Source organism: Meriones unguiculatus, chromosome 4 (assembly GCF_030254825.1).
Source record: "Meriones unguiculatus strain TT.TT164.6M chromosome 4, Bangor_MerUng_6.1, whole genome shotgun sequence".
NCBI classification, from domain to species: Eukaryota; Metazoa; Chordata; class Mammalia; order Rodentia; family Muridae; genus Meriones; species Meriones unguiculatus.
The window spans coordinates 87,037,860-87,057,589 of NC_083352.1; the positions used below are offsets into that span (position 1 = coordinate 87,037,860).

General features: G+C 48.9%; 1 protein-coding gene across 2 annotated transcripts in view; it reads right to left on the minus strand.

Annotated features, from left to right (window-relative positions):
- The window catches only part of Tctn2 (tectonic family member 2), a 31,106-nt gene that overhangs the window by 3,128 nt on the left and 8,248 nt on the right, over positions 1-19,730 (minus strand). For both annotated transcript variants that reach the window (XM_021644190.2, XM_060382335.1), the window contains 10 exons: positions 17,170-17,366; positions 16,420-16,543; positions 15,162-15,303; positions 12,740-12,805; positions 9,344-9,478; positions 8,069-8,146; positions 6,328-6,405; positions 4,655-4,766; positions 2,212-2,318; positions 488-644 (listed from right to left, as the gene is read on the minus strand). In XM_021644190.2, the coding sequence (XP_021499865.1) occupies positions 488-644; positions 2,212-2,318; positions 4,655-4,766; positions 6,328-6,405; positions 8,069-8,146; positions 9,344-9,478; positions 12,740-12,805; positions 15,162-15,303; positions 16,420-16,543; positions 17,170-17,366 (1,196 nt within the window). The remainder of the gene's footprint in view (positions 1-487; positions 645-2,211; positions 2,319-4,654; positions 4,767-6,327; positions 6,406-8,068; positions 8,147-9,343; positions 9,479-12,739; positions 12,806-15,161; positions 15,304-16,419; positions 16,544-17,169; positions 17,367-19,730) is intronic.

The window sequence follows — 19,730 nt, forward strand, 5'->3', positions numbered from 1 at the left end:
CTGGACATAAAAAGGAAGAGACTCTCTTTGAGCTTGTGGCATGGGGACTCTTCCAAACCGAACAGCACACATCACTTTCGGCTAAGAGGAACCTGTCACATGAGGGAAGCCGAAATCATCATTTCTGAGATAAGGCCACTGATTAGCAAACCGTCTATAAAGTCATGCATGGTTCCCTGACCTGAACCTGTGGTGCCGGCAGAGCCTCCAACCAGTGGCCGCATCCTGCCGACAGCGCCCACTCTGGCTCAAGGAGATAAGCACATGTCGCACAGAACAGCCCCTTGCTAGCCGGGGCCCTGCCCTGACACTGCAGTGGCTCTCTCTCACACAGGGCTTTACAAATACTCCTGAGGGCTGGGTGGTGCCCTCCCCTTACGCAGCCAGATCCTTATCAATCCCCATTTGCATTTCTGCAGACTCCTGTCCAGGCATTCCTGTCTCAGGCCTGCTCTTGACTTTGGCTGCCCTCAAAAAGGGACCACACCTTGTCTCCACAGCCAGGATCTCCTGCTGCACTAGCCCTTCCACTGAGCCAGCTTCAGCAATGAGGATGCGGATGGTGAGGTGGGCTGGAACTTCCAGGCAGATGCCGTTTGCACTGCTCAGGGGCACGTCAGCACCTGTATCAGGGGCGTCCACACCTGCAGGAATGTCAAGTTAACGTCTGTTAAGAGCCACCATCCTACAGTGTCCTCACACATGATACTCAAAGGAATGGAAGGTGATATGGTCTGGCTTCCGGTCCCGAGACTCTACTCTCTAGCAGCTTCTAATTGGTGTCACTCCATGACTATGTGACTGTGATCTCCCAAGGTCTACAGGGCAGAAGCAGGTGCCTCTCAGCTGGATAGTGTCTAAATCTTCCCTGTGTGGCGAATGAGGTCCCAACACACATCATAGAAGCAAACATAACAATCCAGTGCCTGGGCTGCAGAGGCATCTCAGCATTTAGGATCACCTGCTGCTCATGCAGAGGACCCAGGTTCAGTTCCCAGCACCCACAAGGCAGCTCACAACCACCTGCAACTCCAACTCCAGTGGATCTGATGCCCTCCTCTGGCCTCCAACAGCACCAGCACACATATGGCATAAACTTCCATGTGGACACACAAACATACACATAAGTAAAAATAAAATCTTCTCTTAAAAAAAAATGTTCAAGCTTGTCCCTGAAAACGACAGAGTGTTCTGACAGGAACAATACAGACCATTGGAAAGTATCACAAGGCTATTCCAGATGGTTGTAGCCCTAATAAAAGTCATATAAAAAAGATACTTAAAACTCATCCTAGCACCTTTGGATCCTAGGGGTTACATAAGCAATTCACTGGTTGGAGGCACTGCAACACACAACCGGGCCTAGGGTCTCACACATGCTGGCAAGCGCTGTTTCTAAGAGCCACAACCCCAGTCCCTCCCAGTCCCCCTTTAAAGTGAACAAGTCAGAGCTGGGTGACCACCCCCACTTTCAGGCTTTTTTTTTTTTTCTGCTGGTTCTAGATCTGGGAGAAAGTTGGTGCTGGTACTCACACCCATACACTATATGCTGAACCACTCTCAGCCCCAGATTTACTTTCAGATCTCCCTGTACAGGACTCTCCAAATCATAACAGTACCTCCCCATATCCCAGCACTCTGCTTTCTACACAAATCTGGGGGCTGGAGAGATGCTTCAGCAGTTAAGAGCACTGTCTGTTCTTCCAGAGGTCCTGAATTCAATTGCCAACACCCACATGGGGCTCACAAGCATCTATACTGGGATCTGATGCCCTCTTCTGGCCTGCAGGTGTATATGCAGATGGAGCACTCATATACATGAAATAAGGAAGTCGATACATATTTGTCCATTCTGGGTGTTGCACACAGATAGAGTCAGAGGTTCTGAGTTGTTTGTCTTTGGGTCCCCCTTTCGCTCAGCACCACATTTTCAAACTCTAACAGAAACTATCAGGTCAGCTCTCTATGCCAATATTCTCGGGAGCTCAAAATAACAGCGCAAACTGATGTGCCCTACACATCTTCAGCCCACACTTTCAGCAAGAGGAAGCTCATGGGAGATTCCCCTGTGAAGCAAAAGCCATGAAGGAGCTGTGAAAAGATTGCTGCCAGCAGGGAGCCCTAGCCAAAAATGCACCAGGCTCTGGAGCCATAGCTGGTGATGACAGGCTCCATGGCAGTAAGGCCCTGTGCATGGCCACTGCGACTCACGTATGACCTCCAGCCAGCCATCGCTCAAGTCGCTGTAGTCCGAGTTGCCTCTCCTTGCAACATGAGTTGCTTGTACCAGCAAATCCAAGCTCTGAAGGACGTTCTCCCTGCAAGAGAGGAAGATGACGCTTCTCAGCCAATGGCCAGTGGGACTGGCCCTCAAGTCCTTTACCATGTCTTTGCTAGGAGCTCTGATAAAAATCTGCTGAAGCAACTGCCATCAAAAACAGGGTGGGTGTAAGCTGGGGAGGTGGCTCAGCAGTTAAGAATACTTGCTGCTCAAGCTGGACATACCTTTAATTGGGAGGCAGAGGCAGGTGGATTTTTGTGAGTTTGAGGCCAGCCTGGGATACAAACACACACACACACACCCTGTCTTGAAAAAATAGAAAAAGAAAAGGGAATGTTTGCTGCTTCTCCAGAGGACCCAGGTTCGAGTCCCAGCACCCACTTGGCTCACAACCATCTAACTCGAGTTCAAGAGCATCTGACAATCTCTTCTAACTCCTGCAGGCACTGCCTTGCACATGGTACACAGACATACATGTAGGTAAAAACATTCATACCATAAAAACAAATAACTCTTAAAGTGGGGAGTGTGCTGGGAGGGGCCAGTGGGATGGCTCTCGGGGTATGCAGGCCTAACAGCCTGAGCTGGGTTTCTAGACCTGGCAGCGTGGCCAGTGAGGGCACTGGCTCCCAAGAGCTATCCTCCAACCAAGTACAGATAAATGGACAGAAAACTAATTAAAAGCAAGGAAACAGCAAGTGTTGGGGGGATATGGAAAAACTGGAGCTGTCCCACTGTGCTGTGAGAACGGCACTTGGTGCCAGCACTGTGGGAAAGGTGGGTTATGCAGCCAGAAAAGGGAATTACCAGATGACCTGGCACTTCAGTTTCTGGGCTCAGACCAAAAAGAACAAGAAGTGTTCAAACAGAGACGTGTACAGGCCTGTTGGCAGCAGTACACAGAGCCTCACGATGGAGACCCCAGATGTCCATCAACCTAGGCAGATGAACAAGGTGTGCTCTGTACAGACACACAAAGGCAGGCTGCGGTCACCATAGAAACAGCTGAGTTCTGGAGCATGCTGTGACTCGGAAGATGGCAGGGTGGGGATGATTCCATGTGAACATCCAGAACAGGCACAGTCACAGGAGCAGAACGCAGGGTTCGTGGTGCCCGAGGCTCTGAGGAGGAGACCTGGGGGGTGACTACTTACGGGTGTGGATCCTACCTTGGGGATGAAAACATTTTAGAGATAGATAGAACCCTTCAGAAGATTATGAAAAGCTGAACTAACACCCAACTGTTCACGTTTTGCTTGTTTTTAATTTTTTAAACAATTGTGTGTGTTTGCATGTATGCCTGTGCCAAGCCATACTTGGGGAGATCAAAGGACAACTTGAATGAGTTAGTTTTTTTCTGCCACATGAGTCCTGGTATAGAACTCAGGCTTAGCACCAAGTGTCTGCTGGTACCTGCTGGACCATCCCAACAAACCCTGTTTGTTTGATTTTATGTTGAGACATGAAACCCCAAACAGCAGTGCTGCCTCCACCTCTAGAGTGCTGGGATGATAATATGAGCGACTGAGCCTGCTGAATCAGTTACTTCCCAACGAGTACCTACACTATGGGAGCTTTACATCCACTAAGAACAAAAACAAGCAAATAAAGAACAAAATCAGAGCTAGCAAGACATTTCTGGGTCAAGAGCGAGTACCACTGACCCTGATGACCTGTGTGCCATCCCTAGAATATGTGCTGGAAAAGAAACAGCTCCGGAAAGCTGTTCCCTAACCGACACACACACATACACACACACACACCAGGGCATGCTTGTACCTGTTCCTTGTCTCTGTGTCTCTGTCTTTCTGTCTGTCTGTCTGTCTCTCTCTCACACACACACACAAACGCACACACACACATTGGGCCATGCTTGTACCTGTTCTGTCTCTCTGTCTCTCTTTCTCTCACATACACACTGGGACATGCCTATATGCCTGTTCTCTCTCTCTCTCCATATCTGTCTCCTTTCTCTCTCTCTCTCTCTCTTCCTCCCTCCCTCCCTCTACCTTTCTTTCTCTCTCATACACTGGGGCATGCTTGTACCTGATCTCTCCCTCTGTCTCTCAGTCTCTCTCTCTGTCTCTTTCTCTCACACACACACTGGAGCATAATGTACCTGTAATCATACACAACACACACAATAATAATTTCATAAATAAGTGTGTGTCCCCTACTCACTATCATTCCACATCAACTTTAATTCACTGTAACTTTTCAGTCCTTTGATTCAACATTCAGAATTAATTTTAAGGAAACCACTCAAAATGCAGGAGAATTCATCAGTGAAACTCACTGGAGCCAGCTTTGGGGATGTGGAGACAGGAGGATTAGGACCTGAAGATCATGCTTTGTCCCACACGAGAGACTCACCTGAGCTCCGTACAGTTCTCGTTAACCCCGACTGGGAAGAGGCAGCCAGAGAGGGCATTTTCTCCAAATAAGACAGGCCTGAGAGTGGCTGATGTGCACAGGCCCCTTCCAGCTGCAACAAAAGGGTGAGCCTGTCACTCTGCCAGACACAAATAAGGCTTTACTTCAAAGGTTTCCTGAAAACCCTCTCAGCAGCACTCAGGATGCTAAGACAGGAGCATGGATGGCAGTTCAAGGACAGCCTGGGCAAAAAAAAAAAAAAAAAAAAAAAAAAAAGACCGTTTCAAACAAACAAAGGAGTTATTTTTTATCTTTTTTGAGACAAGGTCTCAAAATTCAGGCTGGCCTTGAGTTGATTATGTAGCTAAGGATGACCTTGAACTCCTCAACCTCCTGCCTCCACCTTTTAAGTGCTGGGATGTCAGGGATACACCAGCACAGAAAGTAACAGAAAGTAAAAACAGTTTCTAGTTTCTGAAAACTGGGTTTATTGTTACTCTAATCCAGAGGTTCTCAACCTGCAGGTCATGACCACTTCAGGGGCTTGTAGTGGTTTGAATAGATTTAGCCCCAAAGACTCCGGTGTTTGGATGCTTGGCCCACACAGGAGTGGTACTACTAGGAGGTGTGGCCTTGTTGGAGGAAGGTGTCACTGTGGGGGCGGGCTTTGAGGTTTCTCATGCTCAGGCTCCACCCAGTGTGGAGGAGAGTCTCCTGGCTGCCTTTGGATCAAGATGTAGAATTCTTGGCAACTCAAAGCACCGTGTCTGCCTGCACACTGCCCTGCTTCCTGACATGATGATAATGGACTGAATGGACTGAACCTCTGAAACTGTAAGCCAGCCCCAATTAAATGTCGTCCTTATAAGAGTTGCCACGAGAGTGGGGGCCGGGGGTGGGGCTGGAGAGATGGCTCAGAGGTTAAGAGCACTGGCTCTTTTTCCAAGGTCCTGAGTTCAATTCCCAGCAACCACATGGTGGCTCACAACCATCTATAGTGAGACCTGGTGCCCTCTGCTGGTGTGCAAGCACACATGCAGGCAGAATATTCTATAAATAATAAATAAATAAATCTTAAAAAAAAAAAAAAAAAGAGTTGCCACAGTCATGGTATGTCTTCATAGCAATGGAAACCCTAACTAAAACAGGGCGACACATGAGATATCCTGCATGTCAGATATTTACGTTACAATTCATAACAATAGCAAAATTATAGCTACGAAGTCACAACGAAATAATTTTATGGTTGGGGTCACCACCACATGAGAACTGTATAAAAGGCTCACAGCATTAGGAAGGCTGAGAACCACTGCTGTAAGCCTTCTGATCTGTGCAGGGCCAGACAAAGGCACCATTCTGTGTGACTTCCTGGAGCAGCTTCAGTGGCTCTCCGTAAGCCAGACATCGCTGCTCCTGGCAGGTGAGGGCAACTCCTACTGCCCCGCTGGGTGCCCACTGCTCAAAGAGAACTGTTCTGTCTCCCAGGAGCAGCATGATGGGCTATGGCCACAGACAGCACACTAATGCCTGACCCTCTCTTCCAGACACCCAGCACTTTAGAAACAATGTGCGAGGCATCCTTGAAAAGAAAAGAAAAAAAAAGCCCTAGAAACACAAAAGTCTCTCCACACCAGTCTCTCAGGGAGCAAATCACAGTGGCAAAGCCACATTACCTGGCTGCCAAAGGTGTAACGTGGTGACATTCATCCCGTTGGTATGCAGGGCTCGGACTGGCTTGCCAAGCTGGTAACCTAGACACAGAAAGCAAAGCAGAGAGCTGCCGCCTTCCCTCCCTTAAGAAAGACAGCGCGAGGGAAGCTGGAGAAGCCTTGGCGACGGAGCTCTGCAAGCACCACCCGGCAGCCAGCACAGCAGCACTTTCTGGTGACCCCAAACACTTGGGAGGCTGAGGCCAGAGGATAGTCATTTCTCCTGTTTTGATTAATTCTCAGCCGGGCATGACAACACCCATGTGAAACTCCAGTTCTTGAGATATGGAGGAGGGACGCTCCCTATACAAACCACTTAAACTGAAGACTATGCCGCGTACCTAGCCACAAGAGCAACGGCTCCCAAAACACCTGCTCACAGCAAAGGCCTCCTCGGAGCGTATTTACACTTTCCTCTCAATCCCCACTAACCCGAGTGTGATTTAGCACCAGCCTTTGAAGGCCCCTGCACCCTTTCTGCTTTGGGCCTTTTTTCCCCCACCTGAACAACAGCCTCTCTCTCCTAATGTATTTTATTTATCCCAGCTTATCCAAAAGATTGCCAACTCCACATATGTGAGTTACCACATCTCAGGTGCTCAGCCGCACCACAGGGCATATGAGGCACTGAGCGGCCAGAAGAGGGGGAAACAAGCAGGTAAGCAAAGAGCAGGCTGGTGTCAGGGGCTCCTGAGGTAGTGAATGAACATGCTGTCAAGAGACTGGAGCCCAGGAGAGTGGGTGACTGTAAGACAGCTGCATCACTGGGAATCCCACCCACGTGGGCGGTGACTTCCTGCCTCTTCCATTAACCTTTCACCCTTCCTGTGAAAGGTTAGCATCTCTCAAGCCCACGAGCAGCTGGGAGACAAGCAGGCCTGACCTTGTTGAGGGTCTCTTGATAGTCACAGTTGCACTGACTAAGGTGTAATGGCTGCTATACTCAGAAGACAGTGGCCCACAACAAGAGTATCAGGTTTCTCTCAGAAGGCTGGTGGCACCAGGTGGTGGTCCTCTGCCTAAAGTCCTAGATACTCTGAAGGTTGTGGGAGGGCGTCAGATCAAGAGTTCAAGGCCAACCTCGGCTACCCATGAATACCATGTCTCAAAAACAAAACAAAAAAGTCCCAAGGGCTGGGGAGATGGCTCAGTGGTTAAGAGCACTAGCTGCTCTTCCAGAGGACCGGGGTTCAGTTCCCAGCACCCACATGGCTGCTCGTAGCTGTCTATAACTACAGTTCCAGCGGCTCCGACAGACACACATGCAGGCAAAACACCAATGAATATAAAATAAAAAACCATTAAAAATTAAAACAAACAAACAACTACCACAAAATAGCCAGGCAAAGTGGCATAAGCCTTTAATCCCAGCACTGGGAGATAAAGGCAGTCAGATTTTCTAGTCCACAGAGAGAATTCCAGGATAGCCAGGGATACATATAGAAACCCTATGGAAAAAACCAAAAAAATAAACAAACAAACCCCACAAAATACAAAAATAAAAGATGAGCGGCTAAGGAAAATAAATTTTTCTGGAAAGCAACATGTATGTTAAAGTATTGACTAGCTAGCGAAGGGGACTGCCATGGGATAAAGAAACTGCATGGAGACAAGAAAACTCGGGACAAGCTCCTCCTAGCCTCGGGACTGCCTAGGACACCACCCTAAGATCTGTGCAGACAGCCAGCGCTGGCAGTCATCCTACCTGGATTTCCGGAACATTCCTTCTCATCACCACTGTCATGGCTTAAAAACTTCACTGTAAATCTCTGGGCCATTGTTCCTAGAAATAAAAGAAACTGAAGATGTAAAGTGTACCATTTCACTGGGAAAAGAAAGCAACTCCCATGAACCAGGCAGGTGATGCATGCTGTAATCCCGGCACGTGGGAGGCTGAGGCAGGAGGATTGCTTTGAGGTGGAGGCCAGTCCAGGCTGTTACACCATGTCTTGAAAAACAAAAACAAAAACAAAAACCCTAAGAATCAAAACAGAAACAAGTCAAGTGTGGTATTACACACATTTTAAAAAATAATTTATTTTATGTGCAGTGGTGTTTTGCCTGCCTGTATATCTACGTGAGGGTGTCATATCTTGGAGTTACCGACAGTTGTCACCTGCCATGTGGGTGCTGGGAATTGAACCCAGGTCCTCTGGAAGAGAGGTCACTGAGCCATCTCTCCAGCTCTATTCCACATATTTGATCCCAGCACTCAGGAGGCTGTGAGTATGAAGCCAGCCTGGTCTACACAGAAAATTCCAGCTAAGTGCTACGCGGTGACATGCTATATTTAAAACAAGGCAAAACAGAAACAACAAAGAAACTATCTCCTCAATAGTACTATTTATGTCCTTTTTTAGACAAGCTCTCACAGTGTGGCCCTGGCTGACCTGGAACTTGTGTAGATGAGGCTGGACTGGAACTCAGAAACCCCTGGCTCTGCTTCCAGAGTGCTGGGATTGAAGGCGTGCGCCATCGCCACTCGGCTTCTTTCTTTCCTTTAAAGTTACACTTTATTTATCTACTTTATGGGAGGTCTGCAGAGGTGCAGACACACGGACACACACGTGGAGGTCTGAAGACACCTTGCAGGAGTTGGTTCTTTCTTCTACCACATGATCCAGGGGACCAAGCTCTGGCTGTCAGGCTTGGTGGCAAGAGCCTTTACCAGAAGAGCCACCTTGTCAGCCAAATGGTACTGTTTACTTTGAAAAGTACTCCCCCCCCTTGTTCTTTTGAGACAGGGCTTCACTTTATGTATTTGGGCTGATCTTGAACTCACTATCAATCCTCCTGCCTCAGCCTCCTGAGTGCTAGCATTACAGGTATGAGCCACATTGCCTGGCACAGTTACATACGATTCAGTGATAAGCACACATGATGAACATGTCTGGCTTCATTTGAAGGGTTACCGTTATGAAAACCATTGGGAAGTAAGCCACTTCAGACTGAAAGCATCCTCCAACCCCATCAGCATTACCTTTCTGGTAGGCACTGATTTCCGCCCTGACGATCCTGACCTCGAGGCCGCTGATAGAATTGTTTTGCCATCTGAAAACATAATGCTCTTCCACATTCACATTTCTAGGGGCTGATCCAGTGCTTAAAATCATGTCTGCAAAGATAAGAATATGCACATAAATGAAAACCCTTTCTGACTGAAATCTGTCACTGGGGCTCTCTGCTCAGTGGCCTCCCCCCAGCCCATCTCTCCAGCTCCCTAAGGAAGCCTGACCACCGCTTCCTCCATAAAGCTTCCTGTGGTCCTGGTCAGTTAGCTACATCCTCTGTTCCGCCTCCGTTCCCTGAATAATCCTGTTACCTCCCTTTGATTTCCTGTGTCCCCAGTGGGGACACTCATCCTGGAAGCAGAGGCCTGAGGCCTAGCTGCTCAGTTCTGAGTTCCTCTAATCGCACAGCCAGGAATAAGGCCATAACCCACTGGGAAGGAACACAAGCCACACCTTCATTCAAAACCACGGCCTGTTCACATCAGCCCCACCCACTCTGGCTGCATCCTGGTTGTAAAGTGTAACCACCAGGAAGGGCAGGAATAGGAGCTGGAGAGACAGCTCAGGTCCCCAGAACTCACTCTGGCTGAGGGGGCGCAGAAGCAGTCCTGGTGCTAGCCTGATAGAGAACAAGACAGGTGGGAGATGAAGACCACACAGCCAAGGTTGCCCTCTGATTTCCACACATGTGGTCTTCACTCAGAAACAAAGATGCACACACATCATACACGCACAGACACACAGGAACACAAAGATTAGAAAGTAAAACAGGCAAGAATGAACATGCTGTGCTCTCAAGGATTCTTAACCTAGGAGTCACTCAGGAAAAGGTTATCAGAACCTGAGAACTGGAGTGGACACTGCAGGGCACCCCATCAAGGCCTGTAAGGAGGGGGCTGAGGTCACAGACAGTGCATAGAAGCCAGGCAGACAGGCAGAACACACACCAAAACTCTGCCAGGGCACACTGCTGAGCCCACAGCAATTCTTTGTTTGTTTGTTTGTTTTCAAGACAGGGTTTCTCTGTGTAGCTGTGATTGTTCTGGACTTGATTTGTAGACCCCGCTGGCCTCAGACTCACAAAGATCCTCCTGCCTCTGCCTCCCGAGCGCTGGGACTAAAGGTGTGTGCCACCACGCCCTGCTACATCAATTCTTCATAAAGGATTTATATATTATTTTTGTTTTATGTGTCTGAGTGTCTTGCTTTGTATGTGCACATGAGTGTGTGCACCATGTGTGTGACTGGTGTCCACAGAAAGCAGAAGACGACACTGGATCCCCTAAAACCAGATTATAGCTGTGAGATGGACCTGTGTGCTCGGACCTCAACCTGGGTCTTCTGAAAGAGCAGCAGGTGCTCTTAAGCACTGAGCCACCTCCCCCGCCCCCGTTTACATTTTTAACTATTCTGTGTATATGTATATGTAAACATTCCTTCGTGTAAATTTGTGTACATGCACATGGGTCCATGTAGAGGTCAGAGTTCAATGCTGGGAATCCACCTCAACCACTCTCCAAGTTTTCTTTTTTCACATTTTCCTTTCCTAGTGTGTGTTCGAGTGTGTATGTGTGTACACACCCTTGCCTTTGTCCCACCATCACACACATGTACCGCACACATGTAGAGGTAGGTGTAGGCTTGTCACAGTGCCCAGGCAGAGGGCAATCTCTCAGGAGGTGATTTGCTCCACTCACCACATGGGTCCCAGTGAGTGAACTCAGGTCCTCAAGCTTGGGTACAAACACCTTTCCCCACTGAACATTCCCTCTGGCCCATCAGCTTACTTTTGGGTTTTGTTTTGTTTTGATTTTTAAATTTCTTTATATTATTTCTTGATTTATTTTGTTTTAAATAACATTTATTTTTATTTTATGTACAGTGGTGTTTTGTCCACATGTATGTCTGTGTGAGGGTGTCAGATCCTCTGAAACAGGAGTCACAAACAGTTGTGAGCTGCCACGTGGGTGCTGGGAATTGAACCCAGGTCCTCCGGAAGAGCTTGGCGGCTGAGCCATCTCTCCAGCCCCTTGTTTTTTGACACAAGGTCTCTATTATGTATCTCTCACTGTCCTGGAACTATCTGTGTAGACCAGGCTGGCTCGAATGCCAGGATTAAAGGTGTGTGCCACCACAGCCCACCAGCCTGACTTACTTCCTGATGCAAGGCGTCTCACCGAACCTGGAGCCCGCAGACTCGGTGGGATGCGTTGGCTGCTGAGATCTCGGGATCTTCTTGTCTCTGCTCCCCTACAGCTGGGTTGCACTGCGTGCCATTGTACCTGCCTGTACACACGTGATGGGCACCACACTCGGCTCCTCCCACCTTCATGTCAAAACTGCTCTGAGCCGCTTCTAGCCCCTCCTCCATCAATCCGTAATGAAAATGCATTCTTCGGTGCTGACATAGGGCACTAGGAAGACGTGACACATGAAGCCAGGTGTGTAGGCTCACCCTTGTCAACTCAACACTCAAACGGCTAAATTGTGATTGCTGTGATTCATGGTGAGATACTTTCTCAAAAACCCAGGCCACAGGGCTGGAGTGGTGACTCATGGGTTAGGAGCAAGTACCGCTCTTCCAAGGGATCCAAGTTCAGTCCCCAGCACCCACGTCTGGTAACTCCCAACTGACTCTAACCCCACTCCTGGAGATCCAACTCCCTCTTTGGGACTCTAAAGGCACCTGTACTGACGGACATAACCTCAGACACATATACACATAACTTTAAAACGTAAGGGGCTGGAGTGGTGGCTCAACAGTTAAAAGTGATCGTGGTTGCTGCGGAGGACCAGAGCTTGATTCCAACATCCAAGTCAGTCATTCACAACCGCCAGTAACTATGGCTCCAGGGGATCGATCCAATAGTCTCTTCAGGCCTCGGCACACCAAGAACACACACACACACAGAATTAATCTTTAAAATTTTCTTTAAAGCCAGGCATAGTGCCACACGCCTTTAATCCCAGCACTCCAGAGGCAGAGGCAGGGGGATCTCTGTGAGTTCAAGGCCAGCCTGAGCTACAAATTGAGTCTAGAACAAACAGCCAGGGCTACACACAAAGAAACTCTGTCATAAAAAAAAAAAAAGTAAAAGGATTAAAACAGTAATAAATCTTAAAACAAAACAAAACAAACAAACAAACAAAAAAAAAACAACGAAGACCTACTGACATGTACCTTTAATCCCAGCACTAGAGAGGCAGGGGCAGGGGGAATCTCTGTGAGTCCAAGGCCAGCCTGATCTAGAGTTCCAAGGCAGCCAGGGCCACAGAGTGAGACCCTGTCTCAAAAATAAAATAAAATAGAAAAGAAACAGCATCGTGTTTTGCAGACGTGGGATGAGCATGTAACACTGACGTACCTGGACTGGTGATGAGCTTATCCAGGTCAGTGGCCTCCTCGTAGGTGACTGTTGGTGTGACCAGGCCTAAAAAGACACAAAATAACTCTATGTTATCATGGTGCCACCCACCTGCTTCACAGGAGGCTTATCAAGTGTAATAAAGAGCCTTCATGTCACAAACCTGCAAACCCAGCTTTCAGAAGACAGAAGGATCAGGAACTCAAAGTCATCTTTATCTACAGTGAGTTCAAGGTCACTTTAGACTATTCTATTTCAATAAAGAAAGGAAAAAGAAGGGGAAGGAGAGAAGAGGAGGAGGAGAAAAGGGCTACTGTGCCACCATGTCCATGGTGAGGTACTTCCTAGCCTTTTCCCCTCCTACATCATCATGGGCTGGGATCCCTCTGCTCCCACGCCTCACTCTACCTCCACAGCCTCTGCTCCCATGCCTCACTCTACCTCCACAGGAGGGTGGCAAGAGCCTGCACCTGTACCTGTGGCTGGTTCTGCAAGAAGAGCTTCAGGCAGAAGGGCCATGGAGCAGCCACTTTGGAAGAGTGTTGTGTTCCCTCAAATCACCGAGTAAACTGCATGGCATGGCAATCCTGTTCCCAGGACTGTGCCCAAGGAAAATGAAAACATGTCCCACGAAATTGTGTCCCACGGGCTCACTCCAGCACTGGTCACAAAAGCAAGAGGTGGCAATGAACCAGCATCCATCAGCCCACAAATGGACAAAGAAATGTAGCTGAGCCACACAGCAGAATAATACTCCCCCGCCAAAAAAAAAAGGGATGTACAGATACGTGCTTTCAAAAGATGATGACAAAGCCAGGCAGTGGTGGAGCACCCCTTTGATCCCAGCAATCGGGAGGAAGAACTTGGTGGATCTCTGAGTACAAAGCCAGCCTGGTCTACAGATGAGTTTGAGGATAGCCAGGGCTACAAAGAGAAGCCCTGTCTTGAAACCCTTCCCCCCTATACAGAATGGGAGCCTGCCATAGATGTCCCCTGAAAGAATCCACCCAACAGGGGATCGAAGCAGTAGCTGAGACAGAGACAAACTTTGGGCAGAGTTCAGGGAGTCTTATGGAAGAGCGGAGGATAGAAGGACCAGGAGGGGACAGGAGCTCCTTAAGGAGACCAACAGAGCCAACAAATCTGGGCCCAGAGGGCTCTGCAGAGACTCTGATGCACCGACCAAGGACCACGCATGGAGAGGACCTAAGCTCCTTCTCATATGTAGCCCTTAGGCAGCTCAGTCTCCATGTGGGTTCCCTAGGAAGGGGAGCAGGGACTGTCTCTGACATGGACTCTGTTGCCTGCTCTTTGATCTCTTACCCCTAGAAGGGTTGCCTTGCCAGGTTATAAAGGAAGAGGATGCAGGCAATCCTGGTGAGGCTTGATAGGCTAGGGTCAGGTGGTAGGGGAGGAGGACTCCCCCTTTCTGAGGAGGGGGAGGAGGGAAATAAGGGAGGGAGGGTGGAAGCCGGAGGAGACGGGGCAGGGGGCTCTAGACGGGATGTAAAATGAATAAATTTAAATAAATTTAAATTAAGCCTCCCCCCCCCCAAAAAAAAAGAAAGTATAGGGAGAAGAGGAAGCCGGGGTGAATGAGGTCTTGAGTCAAAGTGTATTTTGATATAAATATGGACTCTGAGACCCACTGGTCCTTGGTAACTTGGCAAAGATATTACCCATATGGGCCAGGCTCAAAAAACATGGCAAAGCTTTCTTCGGGAGTCTGCGTCTGAGTGCTTATGAACTATTCATCTGCATGTGCAAAGACTAGCAACTGCAGCTTCCTCCTGGCCAGTCAGAGCCTGAGAGCAACGCCTACAGAGACCTCCTAAGAGACTAGCCTCCCCCCAAGCTGTACTAACACGCGCTGAGGTTCTAGCTTATCATGGTAGCAGTTAAGAGCCCTACCCGACCTACCCAGTTTCACAGTGTGCGTCTATCCTTTCTTTAGTCCTTCCCTGACCCTAGCTACGGTTCTGGGACCCAAGCCTCTTGAGATGCAGCAGCAAAGGAATGGTTCCATCGATGCGAAACGCAGAGACAGACAAGAGCTTGCTGGCTCACTGCTGAAAAGATGCCAGCTCCCTTTGTGGGTGCTGAAAGGTTTGGGGCTACCCAGAAGCATGGGATAAAGAAAGCTGATGCCACTCACATGGCACTGGAGATTTGATGTAACTGACAATGAAGAGCTGGGGTGGAGCTGTTACTCGGTGCTTGAACACTGCCTTCCATGGCCAGTGCAGAGAAGAAAACACCAACATCTGAGCAGGGTGCTGTTCAGTCACCCTGAACGGTTCCCACGAAAACACCATCCTCAACCAGCACAGAACCATCGCCGGATGCTGAGCCAGTGGCTCACACTCAGGACAAGGAGGACTTCTCTATTAACCACACCACTCCCACCGCAAAGGCAGCCTACCTCCCGCCATTCGGATCTTCACATCCTCAGGGACAATTCCATCCCGTTCCTGATGCACTTCCAGGTCGATGGTGCAGAGAACGTCAAAATTCCTCAGGAAAGCCACCGGAGCGTCCTGTAGACACTGCCCAGCTAGGGACGCCTGAGGGGAGGAACAAATGTGGCACGATTTCTTCTTTCCATCTTAGAAACGTTCTTCCTGCCGGGAGTGGCGCACACGGGGGGGTCCAGGCGGGATTGCTCTATTCAGGACCAGCCTAGGCTACAGTGTGAGACCCTGCCTCGGTGCCTACTGGCACTTTATGCTGCCACGATATCAACAGGAAGTACTCTCAAGGTGGCCAACTTCAGGGAACCAAGACCGGAGAGCCACTACTCACAGCTGAGTGTTCCCTAATCCACCCTGCACGGTCCTTGGCCCTGCCCACTCACTGCACAAGTCCCAGCTTGCATCAACCTCGGTGTCTCCCTCATCACAACGTGACTTTTGAGGGAGGTGGGAAAGCCACGGCCCCGCATGGAAAAACCGTAGCCTCTGCAGCTAAGCACCACTTCCTTCCCCGGGCAGCTGTGTCATGTCATGTTCCAATAACAGAAAATTGGTTCACAGGAAGAACAGACAAACTGTCATGTGCCGCAGGCTTTCCTCCCACAGGGATGGTTTCCTAGTGGTGGACTCAGAAAAAGCAAGCTCTTCACACCACGACTTTCTAACCTTTTTGTTTGTTCATTTTGATAGTGTTTCTTTGTATATTGCTGGCTGTCCTGGAGGTCACTCTGTAGACCAGGCTGGCCTTCAACTCACAGAGATCCTTCTGCCTCTGCCTCCCGGGTGCTGGGATTAGAGGCCTGCACCACCACTACCTGCTTTAAGACTTTCTAACCTTAAAGGATGTTTCAACATTCTGGAATGTTATTCTCAAATCACATATTTATAGCTTCTTAAAAAGTGCAGGTGCTGTAGAGCCTTGACCATCATACCCAAGGCCAGTACTGGGCCCCAGGACCACTAAACATAAAACACCAAAAGGGAATGATGTGGAAGCTGACCATGGCCTCCATGGAGACTGCACAGAGACTCTCTGATTTATTATACATGCTCCTGCTGCAACCTAGCAAAGACAGGGGTTAAGAGTGACTCCTTTCAATCTCGAGACTATAATTATTAGTTCCTTCACAGGAAGAAAATAAGCTGCTTAGGGGGAAACTCTTACAGGCGACACTAGCTAAGTCTGTGTGTTGGAACGGAAGGCATTACCTGAGGGATGGTAAAATACCCCTTCTCCGTCCTGATTGGATCTCCTTGTTTGTAACCAGCGTCAGCGAAGTCTCTTAGGTCGAAGTGCAAATGGGCTTCAAAGGCAGGGTCATGTCTGGGGGAACTGCAAGACCACAAGAGAGAAGATCAGTGGGCCCGAAGTGGGTCTGCTTAGCCTGTGCCTAGGCCCAAGCTGCACCTCCAGCATGATAAAAAGATGGGCAGCAAAACTTTAGCACTGACCTGCTGAAACACCAATCGCCCTTTAACGTTTCCTTTTACTTTGATATAGGGTCACGTGTAGCCCAGGCTGGCCTCAAACTCTCTGTGTAGCCAAGGGTGACACTGACTCTATTTCCTGATTGGTGGCCTCAAACTCTCTGTGTAGCCAAGGGTGACACTGACTCTATTTCCTGATTGGTGGGGTTGCAGGGATACAACACCAGCCCCAGCTCTTTGCTTTTTATTTACAAAGATTGTAGTTAGAAAATTTTCAGTGGTACAGGCCTATAAAACACAGGAAGTTCAAGTCCTCGGGGAGGGGGAGCTCCTTCCTCCATGCTGGAAAGTCATTGCCAACTGCTGGCTGGATTTGTTGGCTTTTTTCCTCAGTTGGGTGCAATGGCCACACAACCTAATGTGGCCTTCTTTGGTACATCATAAAAAATGTGACCCGAGTCAAGGGCCCAGTCAAAGGAAACCTGGTGACCCTGGGGAGCAGGCCCCACCCAGGCAGTAGCCTGTACTCACGTGGCACCGTGATAGAAGTGGCCAAGGAACGGTGAGGTGGAGGCAGGTGACTGCACACACAGGAAGGGAAACCAGTCTGGGGTCTGGTGATTCATGCCAACTCCACAGCGATGGTGGAACGGAGGGCTCACGTCCCCGCCAAACACGCCGGAGAAGCAGGACTGCTTGAAGAGCTCTCTCACCTCCGGCTGGCAGTCCTTGAAATCAGGTGAAAGGGTAGTGAGCACACAAGTTAGCGCTGGGACACTGCTCCCCGCCAGAGTGAGGACACACCCTCTGAGGCCACCAGTGTGTAACCTGTAGAGGAAAGGGCAATTTGCCTCCTCCCAAAGTGTTCTGTGGTACAATAGTTCCGTGGAGCTGTGGAGATGGCTCAGCCAGCAATAAAAGTAAAAAGTTCTGTTTTGAGAACCTACACAGAAAGGTCAGGAGTGGTGGCTAGTGATTATAATTCCAGTGTAGGGAGACAGAAAAAGGATGATCCCTGGGGCTCCCTAGACAGCCAGCCTCGCCTACTCTGCCAGCTGCAGGTTCAGGGAGAGGTCTTGTCTCCAAAAAAGAAAAATTAGGGCTGGAGAGATCGCTCAGTGGTTAAGAGCACTGGCTGCTCTTCCAGAGGTCCTGAGTTCTATTCCCAGCAAAGACATGGTGGGAACACTGTACATTTATTATGTAAAAAAATAAATAAAATTTAAAAGGTTGTATGATGCCTAAGGTATTGTCCCTGGTTTTCACAAGTATGTACACATTATGTACACACACACACACACACACACACACACACACACACACACGAAAACACACAAAGTTCCTTAGTCAATTCCACAGTGAAGTATCAGTCAGAAACTTCTAGCCTTCAAGGGAGCCTGCAAGCTTCACCGGGAACATAGATGCATCATCAAAACCAGGGCAAGAACCAAGTATGTAATCGCAGCTCCTGAGGATCCCAAATTCAGGACTAGCCTGGGCAACTTAGCAAGGCTCTGCAACAGACAAGGGCTGGATACATTACCCAGTGGTAGCCAGGCATGTATGGGCCCTATATTAAATCCCCAGTACCTCAAAAACAAGGTTAAAAAGTGCATAAAGTATAAGTTGTAGTTATCTGAAGACACCACTGAGACGAAATATGTTTGGTATGGTTGGTTTGCTTCTTTACTTAGTTTGAGACAATGTCTCTTGGGCTGGAACCCACTCTGTAGAACAGAAAGGCTTCAAAGATGCACAGAGATCCGCCTGCCCCTGCTTCCTGAGTGCTGGGACTAGCGGTGTGGCCGGCATGTCCGGCTGCCTGTTGCTTTTTGGTTTGTTACTGTGAGACAGGGTCTCACTGAGCAGCTCCGGCTATAACTGGCTACGAAGGAAGGCCAGGGCTACCTACTGTTTTTTCTGAGACTATTTTACTTATGTGTATGAGTGTTTTGCCTGCACGTGTGTCTGGGCACACACGTGCACCACCACACTTAGCCCTGCTCTTTTGTTATGGGAGTCTAATACCTAGATCAGGCTGGTTCCAAGTTCACGGTGATCCTCAGTGTTGGCCTTCTCAGGACTAGGCTTGCAGGCCTGTGGCACAGCACTCAGCTGAGGCAGCAGTAAATCCGACAGCAGCTGTTGTGGTAGCCAACACAACCAGCTCCACTGCAACTTAGCAAGGGCAGTTAGTGAAGGAAGGAAAATTACTGTCAGCGACTGACCGACTGGGTACAGCCTGGCGTGCCACGCAGCCCGCTGACTCAAGCCATCCTGATTACGAAAACACACTGATGCAGTGAGGTGACACGCGGCACCTGTCACTCTAACATAGTGACCCAAATCAGCCACTGCAGATGAGTGTCCCTGACAGTCATTTCTTTTGTGTTTGTTTTCTTCTGGTTTTTGAGGGTCTCCTTTACCTCAGACTGCCCTATGACCTGTGCGGTTGCCCTATGACCTGTGAGGTCGCTGTGGCTGACTTGTAACCCCTGATCCCCCTGCCTCCACCTCCCCAGGACTGTGCTGTTATGTTCACTGGTGTGTCCTTACCACCCAAAACATCCAGATTAGACATTATGTATCTCGAAGGGGAATTGTTTTTGTTTTGCTCGATATGGTAACACATACCTGTCATTCCAGCACTTGGGAGGTGGAAACAGGAAGATCAGGGGTTCAAAGTTATTTGTAGCTACATGGGATGCTATCTCAAAACTAAAACAGCAAAGAGCACAGCTTTCTGCGCACTACCCTTCACTAGCAGACATAAGGAAGTTTGTCATGGCTGGAGCGCATCCCACATGCACAGTGAGCACCTAGCCAGCCAGGGACAGACAGCAAGACCCTGCCTCAAAGCAGCAAAACACTGCTTCAATTCCAGTACTCAGGACACAGCAACAGGCAGATCTCTGTGAGTTCAAGGACAGCCAAGCTTATACAGTGAGACTCTCAAAAGAAATAAAAACAACAAAACATTTCATTTTCCCAGTGGGAGAAGCAAAAAAGATCTGAACCAAAAAAGATCATATTCCTGAAAAAATGAGACCCCGTGGGTACCAGCCAACACCTTTCTCATTTCTCTTAAATTT